The following is a 27793-nucleotide window of genomic DNA, read 5'->3' as shown; positions in this document are numbered from 1 at the left end:
CTCTATCTAACCCTTCTTCTGCATCGTCTTCTCTCACACCAACTACCTTCATGTCCTCTTTCATTACATCCATAAACCTCCTCTTTGGTCTTCCTCTAGGCCTCCTGCCTGGCAGTTCAAAACTCAGCATCGTTCTACCAATATATTCACTATCTCTCCTCTGGACTTGTCCAAACCATCGCAGTCTGGCCTCTCTGACTTTATCCCCAAAACCTCTAACGTGTGCTGTCCCTCTGATGTACTTATTCCTGATCCTATCCTTCTTGGTCACTCCCAAAGAGAACCTCAGCATCTTCATCTCTGCTACCTCCAGCTCTGTCTCCTGTCTTTTCCTCAGTGACACTATCTCTAGACCAAACAACATTGCTGGTCTCACCACAGTTTTGTACACCTTTCCTTTTATTTTAGCTGAAACTCTTCATTCAAACATCGCACCTGGCACTTTTCTCCACCCGTTCCATCCTGCCTTTACATGCTTTTTTCACCTCTTTTCCACACTCTCCATTTCTCGGGACTGTTGACCCTAAGTACTTAAAATCCTCCACCTTCTTGATCTCTTCTCCCTGTAACCTCACTCTTCCACTTGGGTCTCTCTCATTCACACACATGTACTCTGTCTTACTGTGGCTTACCTTCATTCCTCTCCTTTCCAGGACAAACCTCCACCTATCTAGCTTCTCCTCCACCTCTTCCCTGTTTTCACTACAGGTCGCAATGTCATCTGCAAAAATCATAGTACATGGAGATTCCTGTCTAACCTCATCGGTCAGCTTGTCCATCACCATAGCGAACAAGAAGGGGCTCAGAGCTGATCCGTGATGCAGTCCCACCTCCACCTTGAACTCCTCTGTCACACCTACAGCACACCTCACCACTGTCTTACAGTCCTCATACATGTCCTGCACCGCTCTAACATACTTCTCTGCCACTCCAGACTTCCTCATACAATACCACAGTTCCTCTCTGGGCACCCTGTCATAGGCTTTCCCCAGATCTACAAAAAACACAATGCAGCTCCCTCTGGCCTTCTCTGTACTTCTCTATCAACATCCTCAAAGCAAATACCTGCATCTCTAGTACTTTGTCTTGGCAAGAAACCATGCATACTTCTCCTCCATTCCTCAGGCATCTCGTCACTATCTCAGATCCTGTTGAACAACCCAGTCAGAAACTGCCACCTCTCCTAGACACTTGCATACCTCCACACGACCGACTGCCTTTCCAATCTTCATTCTCGTCAATGGCCTCCTCACTTCATCCTGACTAATCTTTGCTACTTTCTGGTCCACAACATCCACCTCTTATAGTCTTTGTTCTCTCTCATTTTCCTCCTTCATCAACTCTTCAAAGTACTTTTTCCGTCTTCCCATCACACTACTGGCACCTGTCAATTGCCGTAACCTGCTGCACGTCCTTCCCATCTCTATCTCTCTGTCTTGCTTACCTGTATTGATCAGTCTCATCCTCCTTACTGTCCAACATTGCATAAAAGTCATCAAAAGCCCTTATTTGGCCTTTGCTACCTCTACTTTCACCTTACGCTGTATCCCCCTGTATTCCTGTCTACTCTCCTCAGTCCTCTCAGTGCCCCACTTCTTCTTAGCTAACCTCTTTCTCTGTATACACCCCTGTACCTCTTCATTCCACCACCAAGTCTCCTTATCTACTTTCCTTCTAGATGACACACCAAGTACTCTCCTACCTTTCTCCCTGATTACATTAGCTGTTGTTGTCCAGTCATGTGGAAGCACCTCCTGACCACCCAGAGCCTGTCTTAACTCCTTCCTAAAAGTCACGCAACAGTCTTCCTTTTTCAACATCCATCATTTTGTTCTCTGCTCTGCCTTTACACTCGTCATCTTCCTCACCACCAGAGCCATCCTACGCAGCACCATCCTATGCTGTTTGGCTACACTCTAACCTACCACTACTTTGCAGTCACTGATCTCCTTCAGGTTACACCGTCTATACAAGATGTAGTCTACCTGTGTGCTCCTACCTCCACTCTAATAGGTCACCCTATGTTCCTGCCTCTTCTGGAGGAAAGTATTCGCTATAGCCGTTTCCATCCTTTTTGCAAAGTCAACTATCATCTGTCCTTCTGCATTCCTCTCCTGGATACCAAACCTGCCCATCATCTCATCATCACCTCTGTTTCCTGCACCAACATGTCCATTGAAGTCTGCACCAATGACAACTCTTTCACTTCTTGGTATGCTCTGCATCACTTCATCAAAATCCAGCCATGTCTCCTTCTCCTTCAGCTCACATCATACCTGTGGAGCATAGCCACTAACAACATTGAACATCACACCTTTGATTTCTAGCTTCAGACTCATCACTCTATCTGACACTCTTTTTACCTCTGGGACATTTCTAACAAACTCCTCCTTCAAGACAACTCCTACTCCATTTCTCTTCCTATCCACACCATGATAGAATAACTTGAATCCTGCTCCTAAACTTCGAGCCTTGCTACCTTTCTATCTGGTCTCCTGGACACACAGTATGTCTACCTTCCTCCTCTGCATCATGTCAACCAACTGTCTACCTTTTCTGTCATAGTTCCAACAATCATCATCCCCACTCTCAGTCCTATACTCTTGGCGTTCCTCATCTCTCTCTTCCTAGGAACACACTTTCCTCCTCTCCTTCTTTGACCATCACAAATTTCACAAATTTCCCCATTGTGGGACAATAAAGGCTTATCTTAACTTATCAGTAGTCCAATTTCCACCGGCACCCTGTAGGTCAACAGCACCGATGGCGGTCGTCATTAACCCGGGTATGACCGATCCGGTATGGAAGTTATAGGTTTTATTGGCATGTTAGAGGAAGGGGAAAAAAAGAAGAAAAAAAAGGAAAAAAATGGTGTTAAAACAGAAAAAGGTCCCAGTCTAATCAGTCTATCTTGTATCCATGCCTATTTGATTATTGGCTGAAGAGATTTGCTTCATTTCCAGGAAGCAGGAAGAATATGTCCTGTATCTTTCAAATCTCAAAGAATCCAGGGAAAAAGTTAATTTTCTTTCAACTAAGCTTCTAAGATAATCTCAACATGATCAAACCTGAATTCTCCATAGAAAAGCACGGATACTGTTTAAACATACTGTAGCTGCTGGAAGTCCTTATCTACTTAAAAAGACCCTTTATGTAGAATGCAGAAGAAACAGACATGTTACACACAGTACACACACTACAGTGTGCACACAGTCTGAAGCTAAATTATCCAGTCCCCACTGTTTTAAGTCTTGGCAAAATATACTATTTATTGGATGTTTGCTGTGCCCAAATTACACAAACATAATTGAAATAGTTAAATTTATTCCATATGTAACACAAGATGTTACTTTAACTTACTGCTGCACAGTCAGCTATTCAAATCCCTGAATATTATCCTTCGTAGCAGCATGCATGTGCAAAGCACTGTGCTGACCTTCATGGACTTACTTTAGCAGAAGAGTTATTTTACGTGGCCTGAATTTACATATAGAAGAGAGAAGTGATGATGACCTCAAGAGCATACAGAAACAAAGAGCAGGAGCGAAAGCTTTGAGATGTAGTTTGAAGCAAAGCTCGGAGGGAGGGAGGGAGGGAGGGAGGGAGAGAGAGGGAGAGAGAGAGAGGGAGGGAGAGAGAGAGGGAGAGAGAGAGAGAGAGAGAGAGAGAGAGAGAGAGAGAGACTGTTATGCTTGAATATTAACAACTGGTATTTTTAACATCAGTCAGCTCATTTATTGTTCCTTACGCTCCTTTATGCGGCCATTATCATAGTTGCAAATTTGTAGAATGAACTTCTCAAATGTTTCACCTCTACTTTTAAAACATAAGTGAGAATTATCACTGTCTTTATTAAAAGAAGTACTGTAGATGTTTTGTTTAGCAAAACAAAACATCTGTTTTTGTGTTAGACGACTGCTAGACATCTAATAGTCATCTAGTGGTCATCTTGGATGGGAAGAAGAGCATATATTTGGTGACTCATTGGAATAAAATGAGCCTAATGATCCTTACATATAATATACAGTATTATCATTGGTTCGCCTCTAAATTTGTCATCCGTGTCTTTTATAACTGGTTTTCAGGTACAATGATTTGACACAAGTCAAATCATTGTAACATCAATATTGTCGTTATCATGTTACAGATGATGCCTTCTGTCTCCTTCTGTTCCAGACTCTCCAGATTTGATCAACCATCACACATCCGTCACAACTTTCAGCCATCATGGAGCTAGATTTTGGACATTTTGATGAGCGGGACAAGACATCCCGTACCCCGCGGGCCGGGCGTACTAATGGACTTCCCAGTCCAACCCACAGTGCCCACTGCAGTTTCTACCGCACACGCACTCTGCAAGCCCTCACCAATGAGAAGAAAGCCAAAAAGGTGCGCTTCTACCGCAACGGAGACCGCTACTTCAAGGGTATCGTGTACGCTGTGGCCAACGACAGGTTTCGCACCTTTGATGCACTTCTGGCTGATCTCACGCGTTCGCTTTCCGATCACATCAATTTACCACAGGGTGTGCGCTTCATCTTCACCATTGATGGCTCACGCAAGATCTCAGCCTTAGATGAACTTGAGGAAGGTAAGCCTGTTTACAGTAGCAGTACACATCAAGCACTTATATATGTAATTTTATGCATCTTTTTGCATCTGTTTCCTTGTAATGTCGCTGTACTGAGATCAAAGTTAGACATCATAGGCCATAATGTCAAAGATGCCCTCATTTTTTGTGTGAGAAGATTTAGAGGCATAACATCTCCCGTTCTGAGATTAGACGTCTTATCTTTTCAGTCTAGACTCCTGTAATCTCGATGTGCCTACTCCTAATCTGAAGGGTTACTTTAGATATGTGGCATGGTATATTTTCTAAACTGTTTGAGAATTGTGTATTTTTGGACTCCAAGTTTTACTGAAAAATAAATAAATTAAAGAAAAATGTGTAAGGTTTCTTTGGTTTTTCTGTGTTTAAAGAAAAAGCCTAACTCAACACAAACACAAAACCTGGTATTAAATTGCATTGACTGGTTCTTGCTTCCAAAGGTCTTGGACTAGCTTCCTGTGTAACACTGGTTAGAAAATGCTATCAAATGCCTCCTTTTTTTATTTTATATTTTCTGGTTCTTTGAAAAAATTGCATCTCACAGTCTTATGGATCATTTAGCTGGAGCAGTGCAGATGATGAACATCTCCACGAGCAGCCATGGTCATGATTTGGCATCATAACACTGATCAGAATTTTTTTTTTTTTAAATCTTGTGTCATACAAGTTGCCTGAGATGATTTGGAATCCTTTTTTTGGTACATGTATGAAGTCTTTGCTTGCCACCAGACATGATTCATCTACTCATTGAGCTGCCGGAGACGGTTGGTGAGGGCTTTCATACAGGAAGTGAACAGGGTCAATGTTTTTAACCATCAACCGTCAACCGAGTGTTTCTCAAGAACCACAAAGGGAGACCCAGTTATATGACCTAAGTTAAAACACTGGTCCAGAATGAAATAGATGAACATGAAGATAAAATACAGCTTAATATGTTGGAAAAGAGACATGTGTCTCTGCTTTTTGAACCGTTGAGTTGTGATGGGATTGTGTATGGTTCTTTACATGTGTGTGGCGACTGCAGTGAAGAGGTGGCAACAGCATTTTGGGTAGCGGGAGGCAGGGGTTAGGGTTAGTGTTACAGTTAATTAATTATGTCCTCTTGTGGGACATGATTATGCTATTTCCTCAGTACTATGTAATCATGTTCTGTAACTTTTGTCTTTGGCATAATTTGTCTGCTTTTGGTCTAATTGTTGCCTTCTGGATTTCGTTTTTGTCAGAATTCTCTCTCCCCCATTTTCTGCATTTTGCCTTGACCCAGCCTCTTTCCCTGTCTGAGCGAGAGCAGGAAAACATCCTTTAAAGACTGTATGTAGAAAAATTACAATGAAAATGGGGGAACTGAGAGATAGTTTGAACAATGTGGTATTAGAATTACCTGACATCCCTGTTAAAATAGTGTCTGAGTTCTGTAGTTGTACGTCCTCCATTATTACCAAACAGGAAGTCTATCACTTTTACTGGGCTTCATCTTGAAAGATGTTTCTTATAATATAGTCTAGCCAACCAGGGATACTTCCTTTAAAATGAAAACATAATGAATCTTTAATAAGTGAAGATGTGTCTCTGCTGTTTTGCTCTCAGTGTGTGAACCAGGTATTACTGGCCTGAACTGTGTTTGTCGTCTTATGAGAGAGATTTAAAGTTCTTTTTTCCCCATCACAACCAGGCCAATACAGGATTATAGTGTAATAAAGAAGTCTAACATACATTAACATTAAACTGTTTGTTTATTTCTTCCCTTGAGGATTTTTTACGTTACTTTAAATGGACAATTGATTTCCAAATTGCAAAAACAATTAAAATTTCTCATGAATTTCATTGGAGTATAAACAAACAGATAATGTAGCTGCAGCATTATTAGATATTGGTCCGTTGGACTCCTGCCTTTTCCTTGATATGAATGGAATGAATAGCTTTTGGTTTTGGTGATTGAGGGATCAAATATAATGCTGGTGACAAACAGCAACAGGTATATCCGGAATCGGTCTGGTTACTCAAAGCAGTTTTGATCTTCAAGACTCTTGCAAACCGACACCACGATCAATGTCTGCTGATCAACTCAGTAACGTAAAATGGTTTTATTTTGTGGTGCTGCTAAATTAGATTGATGTGAAGTGAAACTCAGGATGATAACACATTTGAAGTTCAAATGTCTGAGTGAATGCCTGTGGGATTCTCAGGTGTCAAAATTGACTGACTCAACAACATGTTGCGACCCGCTAATCCAATTGTTTTCCTATCGCAGGTGATAGCTATGTCTGTGCATCAGAAAACTTCTTCAAGAGGGTCGACTACACAAAGAATGTCAATCCCAACTGGTCTGTGAACGTCAAGGCCTCAGCGAGCCAGAAGAACATGCAGTCCTTAGCTGCCAGGGCTGCCATCGAACCCAAAGAGGGCAAGGATTTTGTTCGACCCAAGCTAGTGACGGTGATGCGGAGTGGTGTTAAGCCACGCAAAGCTGTTCGCGTCCTACTCAATAAGAAGACGGCACACTCCTTTGAGCAGGTGCTCACCGACATCACAGAGGCCATTAAACTCGAAAGTGGTGTCGTGAAGAGGATCTACACGCTTGACGGCAAGCAGGTAGGTCGTAATTCTAAACGCTGTCAAGACATGTCTCAGGTAAAGATCTTAGGTTTATTAGGTGATTATATGCATATGGAAACTTTTAAAAGTACCAGGGCCTTTATGGTTTATGATGTCAGTGTTTATTTAATTGAAGAACTGGAAAAAATAAGTTTGAAGCTGTAAAATAGAAAAATTTGCAGCAAGGACGGTTCATCACTCATACATCCACCCATGCAGGAATCAGGATCAAAGCAAAAGCAGGCTTGTGAACAACGTTATTTGTCGCTGTCCACTTCTTCCTTCAGTTGGCAATGACACAACAGGTTCATGAAAACCCTGAACATTAATGACAAAAACCCGTGCACACAATGTCCTTCATTCTCTGGCCTTTATTCTGATTTTCGGTTGGCGGTAACATACTCTCCTGTCGTGTGGTTCAGGTCAATAAAATCCTTTCCAATGGCCTTTGTTTGCCATCTTTTAACCCTGTATTGTGTTTGATTGTTTTGTTCCAATCATTATTCTATGATTATGGATCAACAAAACCAACATGTGAAACTAACTATAATTTTCTGAGGTTTGTTTGATTGCTAGTCCCTAATTTGTTTCTGTATAAAGTATAAAATAAATAATGCAAGTCAAGCTGCAGATTTTGTATATGTGAGAGCACTTAGATAATTTTTTTAAATAAAATCAAAAACATTGTTAGAAAATCCATTTCCTACTTGTCTTAGGAACAGTCACATGAAATTGGCATCAGTTCTATACATCAGCAGAAGTCATGATCTAACATAATCTAACATCTTGAAAACCAGGAAGATGAACATAATTCTTTCTACACATTTAGTAGGATGAAAATTTGACACAGATGCAAATTCAGCTGGACCACACAAATTGAAGTACGGAGGGGCCTTTTACCTGTGGCTAAAAGTAACATTTTGGTAAAGGCTAGCTGCTGCTCAGGAAGTGGTTTTTTTAAATTATACCTTACTGGAAGAATGAAGGTATAAGATCACTCACCTTGATGACTGTAAGGAGGTCTGTTAGACAGAATGTCAGCATTATTATTTATATCTAATATGCACCATTATATGAAGTAATAAATTAAATTTGAGTAAGAAGAAGAGTCTGGATATAGATTGGGGTGAGACATCCGGATCCTCAGCAGCCGTGATTAAAATGTAGCTTGCAGATAAACCTGATGCTGATCTTTTGTCTTGATAATGCTAGATCTCACTGCCATCGCTGCTCTTTTTCACAACACAGATGAAATACCTGCTTCCACACTATTTTGAATCACAGTTAATTAACAGAAGCAGGGTTGTGGAGCAAGTGTGAGACATGTGGAAATGTTAGCAGACATCTGTTCTTCTGTCTTCTCTTTGATATGGTTTAATGTTTGCTAGTGTGCCAGTTGGAACCTGCTTCTCGTATAATTCTCTGCAGGTGAGTCGCCAATTGTACTTCTCTGAGCTCCTTTTATTTGCTGCACTACCTTTTTTTTTAAAAAGCCTGAATCACACATGCTTTGGAGGTTGGAAGGTGAAATAGATGGGAGTGTTTGATTCTAATGGTCTCTCCCCGGGATGCGCTCTGGCTGCCCCAGGTCTTGTACTGGTTCTCCTTGGTATGTGTCTAAATTATCATCGGCTCGTGAAATATGTTTATATTTTTGTCTCTGCCCCTGTCTTACTTTGTCATTTTTTGGTGATTTCTTTAATAACCACCGCATGGGAGCTATTCCAGTCTGAACAAATTGATTCTGCTTCCATCATTGCAGACATAAATTATTTATTTCATAATTAGTTTCCATTGATCATCATTCGATCATGCCAGGTACTCCCAGTTGGATTGCAAAGCAAAGAAACGCACCATTACAGTGTCTTTGTGTGTAAAAGCACACTGCAGCTGCTCTGTGGTGGAGGTGATATGGAAGAGGCAATACTGATGCAGTGCCCGCCCCTCTCTGAGTGGCACTGATCCTGCTCTTCCCATTGCATTGCGATAGCTGCTGGGACTGGTTGCTAGGAGACCACATCCACGGCACAACGAGAGCGCAGCTGGTGTGGACTGGTCTGTCAGATACCACATCCTGTCGTGGGTGTAGGAGTTTACTATCAATGCAAGCCTGTAGATTAAAATTGCTTGTCAGAATTTTCACTATATGAAAAATCATAATTGACGCTAACTGGAATTGAAATACATGGATTTCAATGATTAGTTTGTAATGAATCGGCAATCAGGTTGAGGAACGGTTTTTTGAAAATGCCTACTTTGTAGTCTTGATTCTGCTCTTTTCCTCAGAGCTGTGCAGACTCTGATAACTGCCTGCCCTCCTGTCTTTGTCACCATTGTGAACAAAATCGCACCCATTTTCTCCTCAAAAGCTGGTGGTGCTTTTCCCTTCAATGAAGAAGGGTGGGGTCGCTGGATGCTCCATTCTTGGAGCAAATTAGCATCATTTTAGGTTTGCTGACAGGTAATAATTATTTCACATCATAAATTCATCCTTATTGTTTCTAAAGATTACAAAAAAACTAAAGGCATTTTATGTAATTGCTTGCAGCCATTTTATATTAATTTCTTTTTAAGGTGTCATGTCGACACTGCACTTTTGTCATAATTGCACAATGGAAAGGTTTTTTATCTAACAGATACCAAATCTAAATATTCTTATGCATTTTCTTTTTCCAGGCTGCATTGCAAATGGATGTTGGGAAATTGTTGTCACCTGGTTTGGAATTGAGGTTTAAGGTTAAGGATAAAGTTCTTTATTTATTCATTCTGTAGCAAAGAGCTACAGAATGAACAATTTGTGCACAAGGTCACACTGTTATTGTCAGAACAAAAGATTACCGTTTGCTTTAAAATTAATAATTTGTGGAAATTATTCACATATCAGAAATTCAGTACATGCAGCAGTTCATAGCTTTTTTATGCGTGATATTCTTCCTGTATTAGGGAAGAAAAGACTGCTTTCCCTTGGTTATCAGTGCTCCTGCAGGCCGCCTGTTCTTTGCCATGTTGCTGAAGCAGTTGTCATGGCAATAAGCTCCACCATGATGGATTCATTTGGTGACAATGGCTGTTATAAGCTGAGTCTGCTCTTTACAGTCGATCTTACCCGCTTCCTCTCTGTCATTTACCCTTCAACACTGCTCATTGCAGCCGCATTTGAGGCACGTGAGATTAGAATCCCATCACAACCTTGCTGCACCAGCACCACATCAACAAGTGGGGATGGCCTGAGGGGAAGAGTAGGAAACACAATTTAATAACACTAAGGCCACATCAGTCAGCCAAATGAAAAGCCTGTTTCCTCCGGGTCAGAAAGAGCCGGGGTTAAAACAATATTGTGCACCAACTGCTCCCAATAACTGCAGATATTGGGAGCTAAGTGGTTCATCTTTACTCCAAATGCATTTTGAGAACCTACAGTAGCATCCAGACACCACACAATAAGTTCACAGAGAGGTCAGAAAGGCAGCTTGCTACAGAGATCATTGATACAGCAGGAAACACTCAAAATATTATGTATTATATATGCTAATAGATCCATCAACTGAGCTGTTGCTATAAAGGGAAACTGTCTTCTGTGACGGTGAAGATATAGTCTTTTTTAGAAGTTTTAATTGCCTGTGAGAATCTTTGTTGATATTTTTTCCTGCAATGAAAGGAACAGTGTGCGAGTTGTAAAGTGAGTATCTTTCTTACATTTTCTCTCTTATCCAGAGAAGACATAATTTAACGTGTTTAGTTTGCTTTGTACCTTCCCCTTTCCGCTCTACATTCAACACTTCTCAGATTCAAAGTCTGCTAAAATAGAAATACACTAGATGTGAAATAGAAAACATCAAAATTTCAATATTTAGTCACTTTTTTCTGAGTGCAGAACAAAACCCTTTTAAACTTATCTGAGATTCCTCCTCTATGCTATCTGCAGGAGCACAGTAGATTGGTGTAATCAGCTGGATTTGATTCTGACTGGCCGTTTGCTATTGCATTAATGCGGATGCTGAATAATCCTTTATTTGTTAGATAAGCACTGATTGGATGGGCCACTTAGATCATGAATCAAAATGGAATTGAATAATTTTACTTTTGCACAGTGATCAATTAGCGTGGCTGCACCGAGTCAGAAATAGACAAAAGATGGACCAATGGCTCTGACTATGTAGCTGAAAGGATGCGCTGCAGCCAAGACAAGCAGCTGCTGAGTGAATACAAAGGATGCAGGAGCTTTTTTTGAAGATGTTTACTGCTGCTTCATACACAAGCTGTTCATCGCTCACCAACAACGATGTTGAATCACTGCAGACCACACATTGTTTCATAGTTTAATTTGATTTAAGGAGATTCAGTTACACAGAATATGAATCATCCCACAGATTAGACATCAAACATTGGTTGGTCACATTTCCCAAAAGAAAGTATGATGGATGAAGGGTTTGTGTTTTATTTTTGGTTTGTGCTTGTGCTGAACTTGTGGTGTAAAGGGTGATAACATAGCAATGGCGTTGTTGGGATGCCATTATCTGAAATACCTTTGAGACTTGGAAATATGATGCTGGCCATAAACTGCAATCAACTTGTTTAACTTCAATATCATTTATATCACAACCAACACAAACATCTCAGTTCCAGTTTTCTTTTTCATTGAAGAAAGATTTAAATCAGTCTTTTCATTGAGAGGAATGATTTGAAGAATTTACATTATAGGTCCACTCAGTGCCCTAACAGTGGCTGGGCTGTGTCTAAAGGAACTCTAAATAATTGTAGTAGGTAGATGTATGTGTGGCTTCTCTTGATGTTGCTGGTTTGGGTGCATTATTTGGTCCTGACAGCTGGTCAGGCAGAGATTAGACAAGATCTTGATGGGACAAAAAGGGGTGGTGGGCACAGTATGGAAGGGGTGGTGGGCACAGTTTCTTGTCTTTTTTCTTTTTTACAAAATCCCCACACAAATATCTAAAAAAAAACCAAATAAGTAAATATAAATCCTTTATGCTGATGTGCAGATCAGTATGTGTTCTGATGCATATGCATTATGTAAATTTGATGGGGCTTCCTGTTATCTTGAAGCTGAATGCCAGCATCTCCGTGATTGTTGCCAGGTGTATCTTGTTGACAAAGAACTGACATTGGGCCTATTTCACGAAGGCAGGGTTAACCTACCCTGAGGCAAACCTGTGGTTCTGGGTTGCTTTACCTTGAACTTGGAAAAACCAGGGATTTCGGTTTCACAAACGCGGTTCGGGGTTAGTTTGTCTAACCCAGAGTAAATTGACCCGCAGTTTAACAGACACAACAACTTGAAAAAAAGCCATCATCAATGGCGCCCTGATTCATCGATTCACCATGACGACGGACGAGACGCACACTGCAACGCTTTACGGAAGCGTCAGTCAGAGTACAGATTTTAATTTATGAATAGAAAGACTTTGAGGACATTTTCAGAAGAAAGAGAACAGCGTTGCAGCTGCAAAGAAGAGTGACATGTCGTGGGAGTGAATTGCTGCTCAAGTTGTTGCGTAAGTTCTAAGTCCGTTGCACTCATGGTAAAAATACGGAAGTAAACGGCTTCAAGAATAGTTTATTAATTTATTTTATTTAGGTGCAATTCAGTGGGGGGAGAAGGGCACGTCAGCAGCTGAGAATGAAAATAAAAACATCATTCACACAGGTCAGACTTCATCATCTCGTTATGGAACCTCCTCATCCTCATTATGTTTGATATTGTACAGTAAGTATTAAGAGGACGTTTGACTGTTCAGTTGTGTCATGGCCAACATAACGCTCTTTTCACGCACATAAATGCGCTCTCATCTATATCAGGCTCTGTTAAATAATGAAATACATTAAAACGTTTTATTGTTGTATAGATAAAACAGTAAATCGGCATATGCACGTTACAAAAACAGTTGAGAAGGAAATTCACCCCATTGCGTACACCTATATTATCTAAGAACTGAAATCAAGAGCTGACATGTAGCTCTTGTGATACAGTAATAGCCAAAACTGCTTTAGTTCATACAACAGTGGCCGTGGCATTGCACTGCTTATAACCGCTTTAAGGTATTCCAGGTTTTATTTTCTGTCTGTTGTAGTGACATGATACACACAGGAGTTAATATTGATTAAAAAAAAAGAAAGAAATTAACAAGAAGTTGAAGAAAACAAAGGTGGGCTAATATTTTATGTTACTGATTGTTCTCTTCCCATTGCTTCACATTCTGGTGGAATACAGAGTGTGACATTTATCCGCTACTGAAGTATTAACAGATTCTCATCCCTTTTTAAAGAGAACTGATAAAAAGAACTGTCCGACAGGATATGACAGGACATCTGAACGCGATACAAAAAAAATTAAAATCTCTGAACTAATGCGGAAACTCAATCAAGGGGCTCCTCGTCAAACGGACATGCTATGTTTACCTCTGAAATACGGAGCTATTTATTAAACCTTACTTCGGTGAAACTCCCCGTTTCACAGAACCAGGAAAGGAAGCCGCACGAGCGGCGATGAAAGGGGGCAGAGTCAGAGGAAACCCTGGGTTTGTGAAATGAAACCTGCTCCCGACCAGGTTATGTTCAGAGAGTCTGTTACTGCGGTAACAAACCTAGATGTTCACTTTACCTCGCGTCATGAAACAGGTCAGGGTTACAGCTCTAACTCTGGGTTAACTTACCTCCCTTTGTGAAAATGAAAGTCCTGGTTTTCCCTGATTTCAGGGTTAACTCACCCTGGTTTTCCACTAAACCTGCTTTTGAACGGCCCCACGTCACGAAGCGGGGCTAACAACCCCAGAGTACAACCTGTGGTTCTGGGTTGCTTTACCCTGAACTTGGAAACCCAGGGTTTTCGGTTTCAAAGGCGCTTCTCGGGGTTAGTTTTTGTAACCCAGGGTAAGTTGACCCGCAGTTTAACAGGCGCGACGCCACATTAAAAAGCCATCATCAATGGAGTCCTGATTCGACGAGTCACCATGACGACGGACGAGACGCGCTCCACGTTACTTTACGCAGTTGAAGTGCAGATTGTAATCCACGTGTATGAAGACTTAGAGGACATGTTATGAAAAGAGGAACAGCGTTGCAGCTGTACAGAAGAGAGAGATGACTTGAGACTGCTGCTCAAGTACGTCTAAACGTAGTCCGTTGGACTCACGATAAAATTACGGAGGTAAACGGCTTGAATAATAGTTTATTAAATTGTTTTCTTAGATGCAATCCAGTGGAGGAGAAGCGCACTTGCCAACAGCTGAGAACGAAGTTTAAAAACATCGTTCACACAGGACAGACTTCTGCATCATCTCGTTAGGGATCCTCCTCTTCCTCATTATAACATAATGACATTATACTGTAAATAATAAGTGTACTTTCGGCTTTTCAGGTGTTTTATCGCCAACAGAATGTTCTTGTCACACACATAAATGTGCTCTCATCTATAGGCATTCCATGTTTAATTCTCTGTGTCTTTTAGTCAAATAATACATAATTGATAAAAAGAAAAAGAAATTAACAGGAAATTGAAGATAAGAAATGTGCTCAAATATTTTCTGTTACCGATTGTTCCTATTGCTAACATTCTGGTGCAATACAGAGTGACATTTAGCCTCCACTGAAGGATCAACACTTTCTCATCAAGAAAGAAAGTCCAGAGCAAGCTGGACAGTCCGTCACATCCAATGTACAGATAGACGCTCAGTGAACACCAGCGGTTCTTTCTGTGGCATTCATATGCAACTGTATGTTTTGATGTCCTCCTCATGTATTTCTAGCTGTTTGTTAGAGAAGTTTATCCAATTCGCTTTCTATGAAATACAGACAACAGATAAAAAATGGTTTCTTTGGACCTCCAGATTAGGAGGGCAGATTTGAACATACAAATACAAAGTTAGAGGTGGGTGTTGTTCACAAGTGAATCATGTTGAATATTAGAATGTTCACCACTAAAATGATCTAAGAAATAACTTTGTATTTGTAAGTAATAAAGATGACCAGATGAAATGTATATTGTATGTTTTTATTGCTGTGGTGATGGTGAGTTACACAGACTCTGAAATGATTCTGGCAGATGGAGTCACTGCTCTGTCACCCTGGATAGCTGGCAGGTGGACGGGGTCATCATCGGGGTGTTAAGTTTGTGGGGTAGGGTGCTGTTCTCCTCTGATAGCGGCAATACTACTATGAAGAACAGAACTGCATCACAGGTCCTCTCAGGAATCATCCTGAGGTGTCATGGACACTGGAAAGGGCCTTTCAGCAGCCTATGGTCATCTCAACCTGGGCTCTCGTCCTGCAGTGAATCCATTTGAAGTTCTGTTGGGGGCCTGGGTTAGTAAGGGGTCAGCAGCCCCGGTTGGGCATGGGTAACCCCTGTCCCCCAGAAAACAACCATCAGACACCTGTGATGGAAAGTAGATTCATTAGAGTGGATTAAACAATGGAGACAAGTGAATTATTGTGCTAATCTTTAGTTAATGCATTAGTCTGTTGCTCAGGTGAGACTCATCATACACCTGTGAATCAGGAACCGATCAAGACCACTCCATCTCCACATCAGTATACTATGCTTGCTCTGGAGGGTCCTGTTGGGTGTCTGTCTGTTAAAGCTCTTTGAAATGTCTGCTGAAGTGATTAGGCGCTATATAAATAAAGGTGGAAAATGTAGTTTGCTGCATCACATGTGATCTGGACAGATGTTAGTTTATCTGTGATGCAGTCTTTAACGTGTAGAAACAGTAGTCAATGTACTTGTACCTGCATATATTTGCTGTGAATGGACATCCTCTTCACATCATCACCTTCAATATGTGAGGGAGCCTTGATGGGAATGTGGGTACCATCTATGGCAGCAAATTACATTGGGACATCCGAAAGAAATTAATGTCTGGGATTGCAGCACAATATCATTAAGAGAACATACTTTCAAATTATTCAGATTTCTACATCATTCACCTGCAATCCTGTGGAACTCCTCCTTGATTATTTTGTAGGTTTTCTCTCCACGGAAATAGAAAAACTGGGGTAAAAGTTTAAAGGCGAGGCACACTGAGCATCTCCCACATTATATAGGAAAATTACCATTTGCAAATAAAAAATGAAAAACTGAACGGAGCGCTAACGGAGTGTGTGTGTTTACCGATCAGTATGATCGGTACCGATCATAAAGAGAACTGTCTGGATATGACGGGACATCTGAACGCGATACAAACATATTTAATATATTTAATTCTCTGTGAATGAATGCGGAAACTCCATCAAGGGGCGCCACGTCAAACGGACATGACATGTTCGCCTCTAAAATACCTCTAAAATACGGAGTTATTTATTAAACCTTACTTCAGTAAAACTCTCCGTCTCACAGAACCAGGAAATGAAGCCGTGCGAGCAGCGGTGAAAGGGGGCAGAGTCAAAATGAAACCCTGGGTTGGTGGAATAAAACCTGCTCCCGACCAGGTTATGTTCAGAGAGTCTGTTACTGCCTTAACAAACCCAGAGGTTCACTTTACCTTGCTACGTGAAACAGGCCAGGGTTACTGCTCTAACTCTGGGTTAAGTTACCCCCCTTTGTAAAACCGAGAACCCTGATTTCAGGGTTAACTTACTCTGGGTTTCCACTGCACCTGCTTTGTGACACGGCCCCTCCTCCAGACCAGGCTAGCTTCAGAGTCTGTTACTGTGGTAACAAACCTAGAGGTTTACCTCGTGACACAGGCTAGGTTTACTCCTCTGACTCTGGGTTAAGTTACCTCCCTTTGTGACACCGAAAGCCCTGGTTTTCCCTGATTTCAGGGTTAACTTACCCAGGTTTTCCACTAAACCGGCTTTGTGAAACGGACCCATTATCAACTGAGAAGTATCCTAACCTTTATCCACATGTTCCCAAGATGGCCTGGATTTTCCTCACTGCAGCCATGTTTCAAAGGGACTCAGAAATTTTCTATTTCATCTGACCACAAGTCAGTTTCCACAATTATTCTATCAATGGCAGACAGACGCCAGAACAAACCATTAATCCATAATAGGCATTCCATGAGAGAGGAAAAACAGGTGATGGTATTAATTGACAGGCTGCTCACGTGCAGGTTTGGGTTATTGATACACATGAGCTTTTACTTAATGATACAAAGACGACCAGTTGGAGAATTGCGTTGTTGTAACAGTACCAAACAGGTCTTGTGGATCTGAAGTGATCCCTGTTAGGAACAGGGTTAGTGAGTGTGATGGCCAGCCACACATGGTAATAGCCACACCTCACCACTAGTACATTTTTATTTTGCAGTCACAAGCCTCAATATTAAACATATCATTTTGTACACTATTTCGGTTCATATTTTCCAGTGTTACGCCTGGACAATGACAGTTCAAATTATGTTTGTATTAACATTTGTTTCTTTTCTTTTGAATTACCTGCAGTTCTATTTCCTGGTGCAGCAAAGGCGTGGCCGAGGGCTATGACAGGCTGCTGCCAGCCTTATTGGACTATACCATAGCCTGCTGTGTCATGGGGGGTATCTGGGGATTTACATTGAGTTTTTGGCCAGTTAAGTATGTAGTGGCCATTTTATTTCCCCCTCTGTTAATTCTTAGTTTGGCTTAACTAGTAATTAAGTTCATCTGTTTGATTGTTTGAGAGGTCAGTTTGTTCTGTTGTGTCCATTCTTTTGCTTCAGTTTCTGAGTTCTATTAGAGTTTGGTTATATTTAGTTGACCTCTTTTACTGCTGCATTTGGTCAAACTCTTTTGTTAGTTGTTTTGCTTTTTGGAAAATTAAAAGAAAAAGCCCGTGTTGGGAAACAAAGTCTCCTGTGTCTTGCTGCCTTACTGCTTGGTCCCTCAAGGCGAGACTGTGAAGAAGATTCAGTGAACTCCTAAAGAGGACGGGATCAAACCCAGGTTATCTTAGAGTGAACTTTATGTATCTATGGATGGTTTTTGCATTTATGTCAGAATGGAAACACCAATGATGGGATATTTTGCTTCTGTTTCAGTGGAAAGTCAAAAAGTGAAAACTAAACTAATTTGAAATTGGAAAATCCAGATTTCCAAAACTTTAACATCTAAATTCATTCATCATCTTTGTCTGAATGTCGACTCTTGTCTTGCGGTGGTGAGCAGACAGATAGATAAATGAGCAGTCAAATCAGAAACCTGCAGAGAGGACCGCCATAATTATCTAAAATCAAGACTTAAGACCGATTAAAGTAGCATTCTGTCAGATAAACACTTTGTTTCCTTAGCTTGGTTCTTAAAGCCATTAAAACATGAAATGTACTCCATCCTCCTGTCCAGGAGCCCATTTCCATCTCATCTCCTCTTCCGCTGGCCTTACATGGATAAAGTTCTCTTAATGCTTCTATCTTATGATTAATAGTCAGGTGCACTTGTTGCTGCACCATATTTCAACTTAATGAAATTAACATGCACCCAATCTCTGGATAATAAACACAAAGAAAAAAAAACACATTTCCAGCTTGTCAATCAGCCTCAGATGAAAAACCTTTTACATTTTCATCCCTTGAGTCAAAGCACCATCCCTTTACCTCAGCAAGATCCACAGGCCTGTATCCAGGGAATCTTGCGGGACACTGAGAGGGTACAGCTGTTAGATGCCTCGCCAGAGAGTCACCACCACACACTTTTAGCTCATCATGGAGGACGGGGGAGCAGCTGCTAGGGTGGGGGGTTCCCACCCCAGTAGCTCATAGTTTAGATGTGTATCACAAAGGAAACCACAAAGCGTCTCAGTCAGGGATATCCTTGGTTTGTGGACCACTTGGAGGGGGAAATTCAATAACTGTGATTTTCGCAGAAATTATGCACCAAAGTGATATTTTTTATCTAGGCAAATTTTTTTTCCGCAGTTTGAAGGCACTTTAGAAATTGAGTCATTTCTTAACAAATTTCATTTGCACCTCCAAAAAGAACTCCCAAACAAACAAAAAAAGGCAAGCATGGCTTTTAGCTTGAAAGGCTTTGATAGGCATGCTTGAGTTTGTTGAAGGGTCTAGATAATGGAGGGCAGAGGAGAAGGTGTGGCCCACAGACATTTGTCCACTAAGAACATATTGTGTCAACAGCTGCTACAGAGAGAAAAGACCCAGGGGAGTGAAGTTGAATCTTTTAAATGTTACAGGGAAGGTGTAACATTATCCTTTGTTTGGGTTTTTGGTGCCTTTGTATGTGTTTTGTTCCAAGCAGTCACTGAGGTTAAAGGCATGTTAACATAACAAGCAAGACCGAGAGGAAGCCGGCTAAAACCTGAAGCTAACTAAAGCGCTTGGCTGGCACACATTGTAGACTTTTTATTCAGTGGATCGACCCACACTAAGACAAGTCCAGAGTTCAGCCTTTTGTTAAGACAAATCAGCATTGTGATGTTTAAATTCTGTCATCAAATATGCGAGCATGTCACACTTCTTCAGCAAAGCTGTTAGCTAAATTACTACCTGTGTGCATGACATTTGTAATTAATCAATATGTCAAATTATTGATTAATTAAAATGAAACACCCATACAGTCAGATGAAAATTAACAGATAATCCCCTTTGGACAAGGCACAGTCTTGGATTGCTCAGTTTCATTTAAAGCATGTCTGATCATAGCTCCACGGATAACAGCATTAATCTCAATAGCTCAACCACTTACGTCAGCATTGAAACATTATTTAATAGAGATGATCATGGTTCATGAAGGAAGAACCTGCAGCCACTAAAAGAGAAACCTGACTTTGTCTTTTAGTGTCGTCAGCAGCTTCAATTTTATATTTAATGTTGTAAAACATCTAACAGACATTTGATGGTTTGCTGTGAAGTTTGGTGCACACGTTCATCCCCTCTTTAAGACTTTCTGTATGTTAGATTTTGTGGTACCATATCTCTGATCTAGTGTCAATGTGACATAATTTAATTTGTCCAGTATGTGGTTCATTATATATATAAGGTAAAGTCCTCATCTGTGCTGTCACCAGTTAGCAAACATTAATATGCTGAAACACAAATATTTGTTGTTTTTTTTTATACATGATGTAATGCAATAAAGCAAGATTATTTAGGGTCTTAAATTTTCTGCTCCTGGCTTCACAGGTAACCTGCCTTCAAGATTTCTTTGGTGACGATGACGTATTCATCGCCTGTGGACCAGAGAAATTTCGCTACGCCCAGGATGACTTCTCACTGGATGATAACGGTGAGTGTGATGGCAGCAGTCTGTATTTTACATCATCTTTAAATACTGTGTATGCATGGGCACAGAGCCCAGTGGAGGCAGAGGGTACATTTAGATGTTATAAATACTATTATATATATATTATAAATACTGTACTTATACTGTATATATAAAATTAAATTGGATTGTCTTTAGAAGATACCGACCTCTTCTTTGAGGAACATGCATGAGTCATGATCATGTTCTCTTTTAGAAGGAAATGCACAATGTAAATACGCTGGGGCTGTGTTAACATGACACACAAAACAGGTTGAGGTTTTTTTTGCTGACTTTGGGAAATTAAGTGGCATCAATCAAAGGGATGTACAGTATGTCTCTGGAAAAAAAAACCAAGACCAACTGAGCCAATCAGAAAAGATGTCATACAAGTATATTTTATTGTGGAAATATTCTGTGGCCCTGTCATAAAAAATTAGTTTGTTTTGTCTGTACCCACTCAAAAGGACTTTAATATTTCACATAAACTAGGCCTTTTATAATGGAGCTTGAAGTCGGCAATGACTCAGTTTTCTTTTTCCTCATTCCATCTCTCTAGTAAACAAAATTGTGAGACATACCTCATGATTAGATCATTAAAAAAAAAGGAACAACAAAACTTTCCTGAACATCCTCAACATTTAATTCAGTGTGATAACTTTCTGTTATACCACCCCTGGTCATCAGTTTACACTTGAGCGCCAAAATGGTGATTATTGTGAATAGAGTGAGGCCAAGTAATTCTTGGGGTGTCATTTAACCCACAAATGTTCCTGTAGGGACTCATTAAAATTACCATAATGGATTCTTCTGTCAGTGATCCGATATTCACTTCATAGAGGGGTGAAAAAGGGATGCATGTGAGAGAAAGTCGAGGACAGATTAGACTAGAGCTGTCACTAATCTGACCGGTGACTGGTTTAGGCCAGCTGACCTGTTGCTCCAGATTGTGGAGTCAATGAGAGAACATTTCAAACTGACCCCTCACCATGTCCCTCTGCTCCCCACAGACCCTAAAGACCTATTTTTAACAACCAATTTCTACCTAACGCCCCCTCCTCCAAACATTCAGTCTCTTACACCATCTTTTAATCTGATGGGAACAGGGAAACAGGCTGATCTGTCGTTATGTTTCCATCGTTCCTTCTCATTCTTCCAGGATGGAGATCCCTGTTCTCTTATAATGATTACGTTCAGTGCTTTACACGTATGCTCTCCATGGATTAGATTTTAAATTGTTCACTCATAATAACCTTGAGGCAATGCTAAATATAAATAAATGGTTGAATGTCTAGAGAGACATTTTAGAGATGGCCTGTGAGGAGTAGAGGAGGAGAGGGATCTCTCTGTGATACATCACATGGACAACATAACAAATCATTAGTCGTTCTGAATGATTTTTGATGAAATCTTGATTATTTTTTTAATGCAGATCTGACTAATCTATAATGGTGTGTTCAAGGATTTAAGATCCTACATGCAAAAATGAAGTGTTTCCTTCTGTCCTCCTTTCTTCTTCATGTCTTTGTTAGAGTTTTCAAAACAGATTTAAACCCCTTGTGATTATTTTTTTCATACCTTGTCTGACACTCAGAACCACCTGCATCTCGGCTTGTGCAGCGACACCATCAGCTGAAGCTGAAGAAAGTCTTCTCAGACTATTTCAAGATGATTGAGTAGAGCTGTCAGAGGCGTGGTGGGGACCCACCTTGTGAACAGCAGCCCTCTAATGGAACCAGTAGTCTGTGAAGTTTAAGAGAAGACAGACGTGGTGCAATCCCAGGAGAGGACGAATAGCATAATTAGCATCAAAAGTGGAAGAGATGAGGGAGGGGGAGGGAAGGGAGAGCCTAAGGCCCCGTCCACATGATGACAGATTTTTTAAAAAACAGAACTTCTTAAAAACACATTGAAAATGATTCGCGTCCACACGGCAGCGTTTTAAAAAAAATCTCCGTCCACACGTAAACGCACCAGTGCGTTTTCGAAGACGGCTATAAGCATGCCAAACCATGTGGTGGCAGTATTGAGTGAAATTTTATCCGTGTTTTGTTGTCACAACACAAGGGCCCATAAATATGACATCAGCGGTTTTCATCGCAGGTAAGACGTCAGCGGTTTTAAAAGGTCGCGGATACACCGTCCACACGACAACGCAGACCCAGCGTTTTTAAAAAGTTGCGTTTTCGTTCCGGATATCTGCGTTGTTGTGTGGATGGAAGGCGTAAACGCAACAGAAAAGTTGCGTTTTCAAAAAATCCGTCGTCGTGTGGACAGGGCCTAAGAGTGCAAACAGAGGGCTAGATAGAGAGGGCCAGGAAGCCATGTCTGGAGTCTGTCTACACTGATTTATACACTGACCTAGACTACACTGAATACAGCTATTTATATAAAACACACTACTATGGTTTTTTAGAATTGAAATATAACAAATATCACTCTTGAATAACAGCCAGCAAGAAAATAGATATAAGAATCAAATCAGTTTCATTTAGATTCATAAAAATTTAATAAAAATAATGTACTAACAGCCTGTGTCTGATTAGGTTTCAGCAGAAACGTGCATCAGTAACATCCATTCAACCCTAACCCTGACTGACACAGCTCTGCACAATTTAGCCGGCTTAACTTAACTCTTGAATGCACAAGTTACCGACACATCCACTCTTCCACAGGGGAGGTCAAACATGACCCCACGGACTCTTTTTCTTCAACAGTTTCGAAATTAAAAGTTGCAATACATTCATATTCCGGGTATTCACAATAAAACATGTTTGTGAAACAAAACCATTTGAACTATTTTTTTTTTCATTTACTAGAAGAATTTCAGCATAAAAAAGAGATCTCCTCTCACTCTCTGCATCTGTCACAAACTACTTGTTTCTGGCTGTGACCGTTGCACACAGAGGTACTAAATGTGACACAGCAATCAGTGGTTTTGCAATCTGTCTTCTGAGATACAACCTGCACCTCTTCCGCTGGCGATGTGTGTCTGCTCCCTGCGGATGGGTCGCAGCAGTCTTTGTCACTCCGACCCTTTCCATTGCGGCTTTGATGTTGGCTAGTAGGTTTGGGGTATCTTCCAGTCGACTTCTCATGTGAGGTGTGTCACAAGCTCTATTGAGAGCACCGTGAGGAATTGTCGTCATTCATGGGTGATCCCTGTGTACACTTCAGGGTGCTGAGCCATGAAAAGTGTATAGGCATAGCGGCAATGTTAATCATATACCAGAGCACAATGAGCCATCTCTGCCTCTGGCGTTTGTAGGTGTAGCTGCCAACCAACTGGTCCATTATATCCACTCCTCCTTTCATCTGATTGTAAAAGAGCATTGCTTCTGGTTTTTTCTTTGGGCTGGTTTCATCCACTGTCCTGCTGTGGTGCATTGTGCTAAGTTGCAGAACAGACTTTCCCTTCTTTCTTACATAGCTGATCATGATCATGTTGCCATTGAACCCAAATTCAGTGCTGTGGACCTGTCTTGACCTGGAAGCCTTCATTACTGGAAGAATGTCTGGCTTGTTCTGTTGCAAAGTTCCCACAATAGTCAGACCCTCCTCCAGGAGATGCTCTGCTAGAGGCGCACCGGTGAAGAAGTTGTCAGTGGTGATGTTGCAACCTGTGTGTCTGAATCCACTGCGCAACTGATAGACAATGTTTTCCACCAGACTCTTCTGGACATTTTCCCCCGGTTGTCTCCCTAGGTACATGATCCCATCAATTGCATATGGGCTACGTGCATCACAAACACAGAAGATCTTTATGCCATACTTGGTGGGCTTGCTCAGCATGTACTGCAGAAGCTAGGTCCTCCCTCTGAAAGGCACGAGTTTTTCATCCACTGTCACACAATCACTGGGGATAAATTTGTACCGACAGTTAACCATATTGATACTGCCTCTATCTGGCCTATCTGTCTCTCTTTCTCTGATGCTGTTCTTATCTTCCTTTGATTTCTTTTCCACCCAACCGGTCGAGGCGGATGGCCGCCCAAAAGAGTCTGGGTCCGCTCGGAGTTTCTTCCTCATCGAGGGAGTTTTTCCCCGCCACTGTCGGGGAAAAATGCTTGCTCTGGAGGGTTCAGTTGGGTTTCTCTGTCTGTTAAAGCGCTTTGAAATGTCTGCTGTCATGATTAAGCGCTATATAAATAAAACTTGATTGATCAGTAACAGGTCCCATATGGGGTGAAAGGGTGCCAAGCGATCTGTTTGCAGTCGGTCAGCCCTGGTCAACTTATCATCAAAGCGTAAGAACATCTTCAGATTGAAGAATGCCTTCAAATCTTCGAATCGACATAGTGGCCTTCAGTGACGTGCGGTCAGGGGAGGCAGGTGAGGCACGGCCTCACCTGCCATAAAGAGATAAAAATGAAAACCGGAAGAAATAAATGGTTATATTTATTCATCCATCCATCCATCTTCTTCCGCTTATCCGGGCTCGGGTCACGGGGTCAACAGCTTAAGCAAGGAAGCCCAGACTTCCCTCTCCCTAGCCACTTCGTCCAGCTCCTTCGGGAGAATCCCAAGGCGTTCCCGGGCCAGCCGGGAGACATAGTCTCTCCAGAGTGTCCTGGGTCGTCCTCAGGGCCTCCTCCCGGTAGAACATGCCAGGAACACCTCACCAGGGAGGCGTTCAGGAGGCATCCTAACCAGATGCCCGAGCCACCTCATCTGGCTCCTCTCAATGCGGAGGAGCAGCGGCTCGACTCTGAGTCCTTCCCGGATGACCGAACTTCTCACCCTATCTCTAAGGGAGAGCCCGGACACCCTGCAGAGGGAACTAATTTCGGTCGCTTGTATCTGGGATCTCGTTCTTTTGGTCACGACCCACAGCTCGTGACCATAGGTGAGGGTCTTTTGGCTCAGTTCCTTCTTCACCACGACGGACCGATACAGAGTCCGCATCACTGCAGAAGCTGCACCGATCCGCCTGTCGATCTCCCGTTCCTTTGTACCCTCACTCGTGAACGAGACCCCAAAATACTTGAACTCCTCCACTTGGGGCAGGATCTCATCCCCAACCCGGAGAGGGCAGTCCACCCTTTTCCGACTGAGGACCATGGTCTCAGATTTGGAGGTGCTGATTCTCATCCCAACCGCTTCACACTCTGCTGCGAACCGCTCCAGTGAGAGTTGGAGATCACGGCTGGATGAAGCCAACAGTACCACGTCATCTGCAAAAAGCAGGGACGTAATACTGAGGCCACCAAACCGGACAGCCTCAACGCCTCGGCTGTGCCTAGAAATTCTGTCCATAAAAGTTATGAACAGAATTGGTGACAAAGGGCAGCCTTGGCGGAGTCCAACCCTCACTGGAAATTAATCCGATTTACTGCCGGCAATGCGGACCAAACTCTGACATCGGTCGTACAGGGGCTGAGCAGCCCTTATCAAGGGGTTCGGTACCCCATACTCCTGAAGCACCCCCCACAGAACCCCCCAAGGAACACGGTCAAACGCCTTCTCCAAGTCCACAAAACACACATGTAGACTGGTTGGGCGAACTCCCATGCCCCCTCAAGGACCCTGCGGAGGGTGTAGAGCTGGTCCACTGTTCCACTGCCAGGACGAAAACCACACTGCTCCTCCTGAATCCGAGATTCGACTTCCCGATGGACCCTCCTCTCCAGAACCCCTGAATAGACCTTGACAGGGAGGCTGAGGAGTTTGATGCCCCTGTAGTTGGAACACACCCTCCAGTCCCCCTTCTTAAAAAGGGGGACCACGACCCCAGTCTGCCAATCCAGAGGCACTGTCACCGACGTCCACACGATGTTGCAGAGGCGTGTCAACCAGGACAGCCCCACAACATCCAGAGCCTTTAGGAACTCCGGGCGGATCTCATCCACCCCTGAGGCCCTGCCACCGAGGAGTTTTTCAACCACCTCTGTGAACTCAACCCCAGAGATAGGAGAGCCTGTCTCAGAGAACCCAGACTCTGCTTCCTCATGGGAAGGCGTGTCGCCGGAATTGAGGAGGTCTTTGAAGTATTCTTCCCACCAAGTCACAACTTCCCGAGTTGAGGTCAGCAGCGCCCCATCCCCGCTATATACAGTGTTGATACTGCACTGCTTGCCCCTCCTGAGATGCCTGATGGTAGACCAGAATTTCCTCGAAGCCGTCTGGAAGTCATCCTCCAAGGCCTCACCAAACTCCTCCCACACCCGAGTTTTTGCCTCAGCAACCACAAACGTCGCATTCTGCTTGGCCAGCCGGTACCCATCAGCTGCCTCAGGAGTCCCACAGGCCAAAAAGGCCCGATAGGACTCCTTCAGCTTGACGGCATCCCTTACCGCCGATGTCCACCAATGGGTTCTGGGGTGTCCGCCATGACAGGCACCGACCACCTTACAGCCACAGCTGCGGTTGACCGCCTCGACAATGGAGGCGCGAAACATGGTCCACTCAGACTCAATGTCCCCCGCCTCCCCTGTGAAGTGTGTGAAGTTCTGCCGGAGATGGGAGTTGAAACTCCTTCTGACAGGGGATTCCGCCAGGCGTTCCCAGCAGACCCTCACAATATGTTTGGATATGCCTGGTCGGACCGGCATCTTCCCCCACCATCGGTGCCAGCGCACCACCAGGTGGTGATTGGTTGACAGCTCCGCCCCTCTCTTCACCCGAGTGTCCAAGATATGCGGCCGCAAGTCCGATGACATGACCACAAAGTCGATCATCGAACTGCGGCCTAGGGTGTCCTGGTGCCAAGTGCACATATGGACACCGTTATGTCTGAACATGGTGTTCGTTATTGACAGTCCGTGACGCACACAGAAGTCTAATAACAGAACACCACTCAGGTTCTGATCGGGGGGGGGGCGTTCCTCCCAATCATGCCCTTCCAGGTCTCACTGTCATTGCCCACGTGAGCATTGAAGTCCCCCAGCAGAACGATGGATAAGATAAGATAAGATAAGATACACTTTATTGATCCCCTAGGGGAAATTACATAATACTCCCACTGGAGTACCCAGTGGGAGCGCTCTTCAGCACCCCCTCCAAGGACTCCAAAAAGGGTGGGTACTCTGAACTGCTGTTTGGTGCATAAGCACAAACAACAGTCAGGACCTGTCCCCCCACTCGAAGACGGAGGGAGGCTACCCTCTCATCCACCGGGGTGAACCCCAATGTACAGGCACCAAGCCGGGGGGCCATAAGTATACCCACGCCTGCTCGGTGTCTCTCACCATGGGCAACTCCAGAGTGGAAGAGAGTCCAACCCCTCTCGAGGGGACTGGTACCAGAGCCCAAGCTGTGTGTGGCGGTGAGCCCAACTATATCTAGTCGGAACTTCTCAACCTCACACACCAGCTTGGGCTCCTTCCCTGCCATAGAGGTGACATTCCGCGTCCTAAGAACCAGCTTCTGTAGCCGGGGATCGGATCGCCAAGGTCCCCG

General features: G+C 42.8%; 1 protein-coding gene across 2 annotated transcripts in view; it reads left to right on the top strand.

Moving 5' to 3' along the window:
• LOC137606724 (neuronal migration protein doublecortin-like) overlaps window positions 1-27793 on the top strand; it is a 41930-nt gene that overhangs the window by 1927 nt on the left and 12210 nt on the right. Inside the window, exons 2-5 of one of the 2 annotated variants that reach the window (XM_068332118.1) lie at window positions 4177-4389; window positions 4525-4591; window positions 6861-7201; window positions 20278-20380. In XM_068332118.1, the coding sequence (XP_068188219.1) occupies window positions 4228-4389; window positions 4525-4591; window positions 6861-7201; window positions 20278-20380 (673 nt within the window). In that variant the 5' untranslated portion in view covers window positions 4177-4227. Of the gene's footprint in view, window positions 1-4176; window positions 4592-6860; window positions 7202-20277; window positions 20381-27793 lie in introns of both variants that reach the window. The other variant, XM_068332117.1, reaches the window with a different exon arrangement.

This window comes from Antennarius striatus, chromosome 13 (genome assembly GCF_040054535.1).
Source record: "Antennarius striatus isolate MH-2024 chromosome 13, ASM4005453v1, whole genome shotgun sequence".
Classification (NCBI taxonomy): domain Eukaryota; kingdom Metazoa; phylum Chordata; class Actinopteri; order Lophiiformes; family Antennariidae; genus Antennarius; species Antennarius striatus.
This window is presented reverse-complemented; position numbering and strand designations above follow the sequence as displayed.